The 7,898-nt window shown below is 44.1% G+C and overlaps 1 protein-coding gene across 1 annotated transcript; it reads left to right on the top strand.

Annotated features, from left to right (window-relative positions):
- Nucleotides 1–286: 286 nt before the first annotated feature.
- Nucleotides 287–2,865, top strand: LOC138372846 (serine/arginine repetitive matrix protein 5-like). Its single transcript, XM_069338511.1, has 4 exons — nt 287–407; nt 1,663–1,850; nt 2,129–2,466; nt 2,619–2,865. The coding sequence occupies exons 1-4, from the start codon at nt 287–289 to the stop codon at nt 2,863–2,865; spliced, it is 894 nt and encodes a 297-aa protein (XP_069194612.1).
- The last annotated feature ends 5,033 nt before the right edge of the window (nt 2,866–7,898 follow it).

The raw sequence follows: 7,898 nt of genomic DNA, 5'->3' as shown, positions 1-7,898 counted from the left end.
AATCTTTCCATTAAATTGTTTGACAACTATGATAGGCTTCTCAAGGAGGGCGAAGATTAATTACGGAAGGGAGAAGGATGAAGGAATGTTTCCACCACGAAGGTTTGCACAACCAAACCCTCAACTCTGCAGGTGGCTGACCTCTGACCTGGCAGAAGGGGGGAAGGAACGTCTCTGGGTGTTACAACTATATTAATAGTGTTTGACAAGACTATTGATTAATATCGCCTACTTGAAACAAGCTGACTAGGGTCTAGCCTGGAAATATTTCAATTAACTCTGCAAGATGATCCAGAGGTCACCTGGGCTGAGCTCTGAAGATGGCTTCCCTGGGTGTAAACTTGGAGTTCATGGGTGTTACAATCCACAGAATGCAATTTCACATACAATGTGCCAGTATGAGGCAAGTAAGATAATTAATAGACTGTCGAACATGTTGCTCTACTTATCTATCATAAATCTGCACACTATCCATGTTACGTGTCTAGTGGATAAATGACATATGAGATTACCAATAGCAGTGTTGTGTGAAGACTAATAGTAACAAACAGAAGCACCTCTGTGATATCCCCACATCATTGGGGATATCATATGTCATTGTACAACAATTGATTGTAAATACATCGATATTGTAATGATTTTTGTGTATCTAACTGATGTTATAGTTATACAGTATGTAGGTTAGATGTAGTTGTTGAAGTTATATCACACCTCAATCTCCGTTGAGGTGTGATAAAGACCTTTGTGCCCTCTGTAATCCTTTTTGCGCTACGGCTCACAGGATGAGTATGGGTTGCACAATAACCTAGCCGTCTCCGGCTGCAACAATAAAAAATAGTTCCCCTATTGTTGTTGTTATAGATTCAGCTACTTGGAACAAGTTCCAAGTAGCACGGGCAATGGTGAGCCCGTAGCTTACCTGGCACAGGAGCGGGGCAAGTAGCACGGGCTATGGTGGGCCCGTAGTGGACTTACCTGGCACAGGAGCGGGGCAAGTAGCACTGGCTAGGGTGAGCCCGTAGTGAACTTACCTGGCACAGGAGCGGTGATGTGAGTTCCCCTACTCCTGGGCGCCTCTTATACTGCTAGCTGAACAGGAGAATTGGGTGAAAAAAATGTGTCTAACCATTCTGGTCCACCAGGGCATCGAACCCAGGATCCCCAATTGAGTGGAGAACGAAGCCAACTGTGCCACGAAGCTGAATTAGAGAGACACAGAGGTTTACTATAAGCCATATACAAGTGTGATACAGTTGCAAATTTAAAAAAGAAAGTTCAGAAGCATTTCAAAACACGAAGAATATTTCTAGCTGTAAGAGACATTTATATTCAAGAAACATTTACAATTATGAGATATTTGAATAATTTTGTAAAATATTTAATATTTAAAAGACATTTACAAGCCAACAAAACCGAAATGTTGACAGACATTTACAAGAATTAGGACCATTAACAAGTACGAGCCATTTACAGGAAGAAGCTCCCACGCTGGAGAACCATTTACAGATAAGGTTTTGATAACTATTGTGTGGTCCTTGGACTTGACGCAAGCTTAAGATACGAGATGGAACAGTCCAGAGGTATTAGTCCAGAGGTATCAGTCTAAAGGTATCAGTCCAGAGGTATCAGTCTAAAGGTATCAGTCCAGAGGTATCAGTCCAGAGGTATCAGTCCAGAGGTATCAGTCCAGAGGTATTAGTCCAGAGGAATCAGTCCAGAGGTATCAGTCCAGAGGTATTAGTCAGTCCAGAGGTATCAGTCTAAAGGTATCAGTCCAGAGGTATCAGTCCAGAGGTATCAGTCCAGAGGTATCAGTCCAGAGGTATCAGTCCAGAGGTATTAGTCCAGAGGTATTAGTCCAGAGGTATTAGTCCAGAGGTATCAGTCCAGAGGTATCAGTCCAGAGGTATCAGTCCAGAGGTATTAGTCCAGAGGTATCAGTCCAGAGGTATCAGTCCAGAGGTATCAGTCTAGAGGTATTAGTCCAGAGGTATCAGTCCAGAGGTATCAGTCCAGAGGTATCAGTCTAGAGGTATTAGTCCAGAGGTATCAGTCCAGAGGTATCAGTCCAGAGGTATCAGTCTAGAGGTATTAGTCCAGAGGTATCAGTCCAGAGGTATCAGTCCAGAGGTATCAGTCTAGAGGTATTAGTCCAGAGGTATCAGTCCAGAGGTATCAGTCCAGAGGTATCAGTCCAGAGGTATCAGTCCAGAGGTATCAGTCTAGAGGTATTAGTCCAGAGGTATCAGTCCAGAGGTATCAGTCCAGAGGTATCAGTCCAGAGGTATCAGTCCAGAGGTATCAGTCCAGAGGTATCAGTCCAGAGGTATCAGTCCAGAGGTATCAGTCTAGAGGTATTAGTCCAGAGGTATTAGTCCAGAGGTATCAGTCCAGAGGTATCAGTCCAGAGGTATCAGTCCAGAGGTATCAGTCCAGAGGTATCAGTCCAGAGGTATTAGTCCAGAGGTATTAGTCCAGAGGTATTAGTCCAGAGGTATCAGTCCAGAGGTATCAGTCCAGAGGTATCAGTCCAGAGGTATCAGTCCAGAGGTATCAGTCCAGAGGTATTAGTCCAGAGGTATTAGTCCAGAGGTATTAGTCCAGAGGTATCAGTCCAGAGGTATCAGTCCAGAGGTATCAGTCCAGAGGTATCAGTCCAGAGGTATCAGTCCAGAGGTATTAGTCCAGAGGTATCAGTCCAGAGGTATCAGTCCAGAGGTATTAGTCCAGAGGTATCAGTCCAGAGGTATCAGTCCAGAGGTATCAGTCCAGAGGTATCAGTCCAGAGGTATTAGTCCAGAGGTATCAGTCCAGAGGTATCAGTCCAGAGGTATTAGTCCAGAGGTATCAGTCCAGAGGTATTAGTCCAGAGGTATCAGTCCAGAGGTATCAGTCCAGAGGTATCAGTCCAGAGGTATCAGTCCAGAGGTATTAGTCCAGAGGTATTAGTCCAGAGGTATCAGTCCAGAGGTATTAGTCCAGAGGTATCAGTCCAGAGGTATCAGTCCAGAGGTATTAGTCCAGAGGTATCAGTCCAGAGGTATTAGTCCAGAGGTATTAGTCCAGAGGTATTAGTCCAGAGGTATCAGTCCAGAGGTATCAGTCCAGAGGTATTAGTCCAGAGGTATTAGTCCAGAGGTATCAGTCCAGAGGTATTAGTCCAGAGGTATTAGTCCAGAGGTATTAGTCCAGAGGTATCAGTCCAGAGGTATCAGTCCAGAGGTATTAGTCCAGAGGTATTAGTCCAGAGGTATCAGTCCAGAGGTATCAGTCCAGAGGTATCAGTCCAGAGGTATTAGTCCAGAGGTCTGGATTCCCAATCATCCAACACAGTGTTGAACCACTAATCTCCCCCAATCATCCAACACAGTGTTGAACAACTAATCTCCCCCAATCATCCAGCACAGTGTTGAACAACTAATCTCCCCTAATCATCCAACACAGTGTTGAACCACTAATCTCCCCCAATCATCCAACACAGTGTTGAACCACTAATCTCCCCCAATCATCCAGCACAGTGTTGAACCACTAATCTCCCCCAATCATCCAACACAGTGTTGAACCACTAATCTCCCCCAGTCATCCAACACAGTGTTGAACCACTAATCTCCCCAATCATCCAACACAGTGTTGAACCACTAATCTCCCCCAATCATCCAACACAGTGTTGAACCACTAATCACCCCCAATCATCCAACACAGTGTTGAACCACTAATCTCCCCCAATCATCCAACACAGTGTTGAACCACTAATCTCCCCCAATCATCCAACACAGTGTTGAACCACTAATCTCCCCCAATCATCCAACACAGTGTTGAACCACTAATCTCCCCCAATCATCCAGCAGTGTTGAACAACTAATCTCCCCCAATCATCCAACACAGTGTTGAACAACTAATCTCCCCCAATCATCCAACACAGTGTTGAATCACTAATCTCCCCCAATCATCCAACACAGTGTTGAACCACTAATCTCCCCCAATCATCCAACACAGTGTTGAACCACTAATCTCCCCCAATCATCCAACACAGTGTTGAACCACTAATCTCCCCCAATCATCCAACACAGTGTTGAACCACTAATCTCCCCCAATCATCCAGCAGTGTTGAACAACTAATCTCCCCCAATCATCCAACACAGTGTTGAACAACTAATCTCTCCCAATCATCCAACACAGTGTTGAACAACTAATCTCCCCCAATCATCCAACACAGTGTTGAACCACTAATCTCCCCCAATCATCCAGCAGTGTTGAACAACTAATCTCCCCCAATCATCCAACACAGTGTTGAACAACTAATCTCCCCCAATCATCCAACACAGTGTTGAACAACTAATCTCCCCCAATCATCCAACACAGTGTTGAACCACTAATCTCCCCCAATCATCCAGCAGTGTTGAACAACTAATCTCCCCCAATCATCCAACACAGTGTTGAACAACTAATCTCCCCCAATCATCCAACACAGTGTTGAACCACTAATCTCCCCCAATCATCCAACACAGTGTTGAACCACTAATCTCCCCCAATCATCCAACACAGTGTTGAACAACTAATCTCCCCCAATCATCCAACACAGTGTTGAACCACTAATCTCCCCCAATCATCCAACACAGTGTTGAACAACTAATCTCCCCCAATCATCCAACACAGTGTTGAACCACTAATCTCCCCCAATCATCCAACACAGTGTTGAACCACTAATCTCCCCCAATCATCCAACACAGTGTTGAACCACTAATCTCCCCCAATCATCCAACACAGTGTTGAACCACTAATCTCACAACGTGTCACTACAGATAAACAATAATCATTACCTGTGAAGAAGTCACGCTGTAGGAACCATCCCAAGTCCACATTGACTTGACTGCTTCAGTCAGCCGCCATTCAACACAGTAAACCGGTTTGTGCTCCCTATATACTTGCTTGTAAGCATTATCTGTGATTACAACGTTGATGGCCATGCCGCAGCGTCTTCCAGAGAAGTAATTCTGTGTTATCATATTAATCTGTGTTTTAAAATGCAATATGATTTTAGGAGAAATATTTTCTCTCAAATGCAGACTTACAAGAAAACGTCTAACTTATCTGATGCAAGATGATGGTGAGTATATAATTAAATCAGGGAGAAATAGGGAACAGAGTGCTCTACTTCTCGGTGTAAATCATATCAAATTGGGAGCAGTGTGCTCTGCTTCTCCGTGTATATACATTAAGAGGATGTTTTAGTCCTCTCACTGTATATACACACATGTATATACACTAATGTTTGTACTTACTGTTGGACAGTATTGTGGTGGTCTCATAAGGCTCCTGAAGTTGATAAGCCTTGAGCCCAATGCTAAACAAAAGTATCATTCTTCCACTGACATGCGACCGCTGTGTGTCCCGCAGTCAACAACCCCATCATAGTGATGTGTACCAGAGAGCTTACACGGTTACCATTCAATATCTATAGAGATGGGTGGACAGTGAAGTGTAGCCGTTCACTCTCCGTTTACGAGCCTTGCTGGCGTAACAATGAAACTATTCTCACTGTCTAATTCTTCGTCGATTTTCTCCTTAAGGTTGGGGGATGGAGGTGGCTTCCACAACTGCTTCATTTAGCGCCTCCCACTTGATCGTCTACACATGCACTTGCTTAAGCAACCTGTGGGCTGGTCGGTAAGACGACAGCCCTGTACCTTGCAAGGTCGGTGTTCGATCCTCTGTAACACCCATGACCCCGCCCCCCTAGAGTTCACACCCAGGGAAGCCTTCTCCAAGAGGTCAGCCCAGATGACCTCCGGATTATCTTGTATCTTGATTAAAAATTCCTGGGTTAGTCTTAGTCAGCATAGTTTCAAGGATGTAATATTTCATGATACTCTTGTCAAACATTGTAATGGAATTAGACCCCAGATTCTTATGTGTAAACATCCATGGATCTCCCCCTTTTAGCCAGGTCAAAGGTCAGTCACACACGTAAGTGTTTGTGCACGTGTGGCACGACCTCTTGCATCTTCGGTGTAGGTAGCAACACCAAATCTCCCCCCCCCTCCCCCTTTTTGGGGTGTATATATGGTCCTGTAGCAGACTTAGTCTGGAGAGAGTGCCAGACACCAGGGTCCAGAGTGAGCCTGTGAAGAACATCGCACAGCCAGGGAGGGACAGAGTGAATCCACCGGAGGGAGAGACAGAGGTCTTAAGGTAAAGTGTGATCTCTGAGGGTTTTGTTTCATGTCTAAATTTCTTAACTATTGGCCAGTGTTAGAGTAGGATTTATAAGTGGTGATTAACATAATTTGTTCTCAATAAACTCGTGTTAAACTTTCCGTCTTTGTCAATTGTTGGAGCCTCTTAGTCTCTGGATATAGTTTGCTAACAACCGTCCCATAATTAATGACAGTTAAAGAAAGTACTCTCCAAGTCAAGCAATGTTTCTTGCCTCGTTGCTTGATATAGTCTCAATGGACAAGGCAGATGGTGGCAGCGTAGTTAATCCTGTGTAGCATTTCCTTTTTTTGGATACCTTTGGTGCCGGTAACCATCATATGTCAGCTCATATTACGTTAAATATAAATACAGTGTTCAATAGCAAAGTGTTACCAAGTGCAAACGATAGGAAGTGTTACTCAGTATAAGTAGTAGTGTTACATTATTTGTTTATATTTATAGTGGTGTTACACCTCGATGGTCTAAGTCAAGGGTGCACAACCTGTGGCTGTGTTAGTCTTCAGTGCTGCCTTCGAAAGCAATTGAAATTGAACCTTGATATGTAAGTTAGTTTTAGGCATATTAGAATGTATACATTACATAACGCAGTGTATACAGCACATAATACAATGTGCGGCTTCATGAAATCATCGCTATAACATGGTTGTTGTATGACTAAAGGTTCCTCCCCGCTTGGTCTCAGTGGTTGGGTAGTGTCCTTTCACTCCGTCCTGATATCCCAGCACCTTACCCCACCGCTGCCACCATTGTAGCGCTGGATTATATTAACCCTTGATAATACTAATATATACTGAGTAACACTTCCTACTGGTTGCACTTCGTAGCACTTTAATTGGGAAAAACCTTGATGATACTAGTTATTGAAATATTGGTAATTTAGATGTAGTGTAATATGAACCAAAATATTGTGTACCACGGATGACCACTCCCGGAACCAATGGTACCCTTCCAAGGAAATGCTACACAGAGATCAAATTAATTAATTATGCTGCCACCATCCCGCCTTGTGATAGTTATATCAACCAATGAGACAAGAAGCATTGCTTGGCTTTGAGAGCCCTCTTCTTGCTGTCATTAATAACTGACCGGTTGTTAACAAAACTGAACTCAGAGCATTAGGAGGTTCCATTAATTGACGAAAACAAAGATAGAAAGTTTAACACGGGTTTATTTAGAACCTAATATGATATTCACCAAACTATAAATCCTCTACCCTAACACTGTCAATGGTGAAGACATCACACATGGAAACTATCTAAGACCAGACACACATTACTTCCTGGGTCCTGCTGTATGACCTGGGTCTCCTGGTGGACCGCTTGATGACCTGCAGCCCACACTACCTCTCTGCCTCCAACACTCTCCCTTCCTAACTCCCATACAGGGATACATACACACACACCCCAAAGCTGCCACACCTCATATCAGCTGGAAAAGAGCGGGGGGGGGGGGGGAGATTTGCTGTTGCTAACCTACATTGAGGCTTGTAAGTGGTCCGCCCCCACGTGCACTCTCAATAATTTTACCATTAAATTGTTTGACAACCACCATACACCTCTTCAAGGAGGGGAATATTAATTATGGGGGTAAGAGAGGGATGGAACGGTTTCCTCACGAATGTTTGCACAACCAAACACTCACCCTGCAGGTGGCTGACCTCTGACATGCCCGAAAGGGTA

This window comes from Procambarus clarkii, chromosome 40 (assembly GCF_040958095.1).
Source record: "Procambarus clarkii isolate CNS0578487 chromosome 40, FALCON_Pclarkii_2.0, whole genome shotgun sequence".
In the NCBI taxonomy this organism is placed as follows: Eukaryota; Metazoa; Arthropoda; class Malacostraca; order Decapoda; family Cambaridae; genus Procambarus; species Procambarus clarkii.
Note: the sequence above shows the minus strand (reverse complement) of the source record. Positions and strands in the feature narration are given on the sequence as shown.

Excerpts from the sequence above, each read along its gene's own strand:
- LOC138372846 (XM_069338511.1), top strand. The coding sequence starts at position 287 with ATGATCCAGAGGTCACCTGGGCTGAGCTCTGAAGATGGCTTCCCTGGG. Across the intron at positions 1,851-2,128 it reads CCAGAGGTATTAGTCCAGAG|AGGTATCAGTCTAGAGGTAT; the intron begins GTATTAGTCCAG and ends GTATCAGTCCAG. Across the intron at positions 2,467-2,618 it reads CCAGAGGTATTAGTCCAGAG|AGGTATCAGTCCAGAGGTAT; the intron begins GTATTAGTCCAG and ends GTATCAGTCCAG.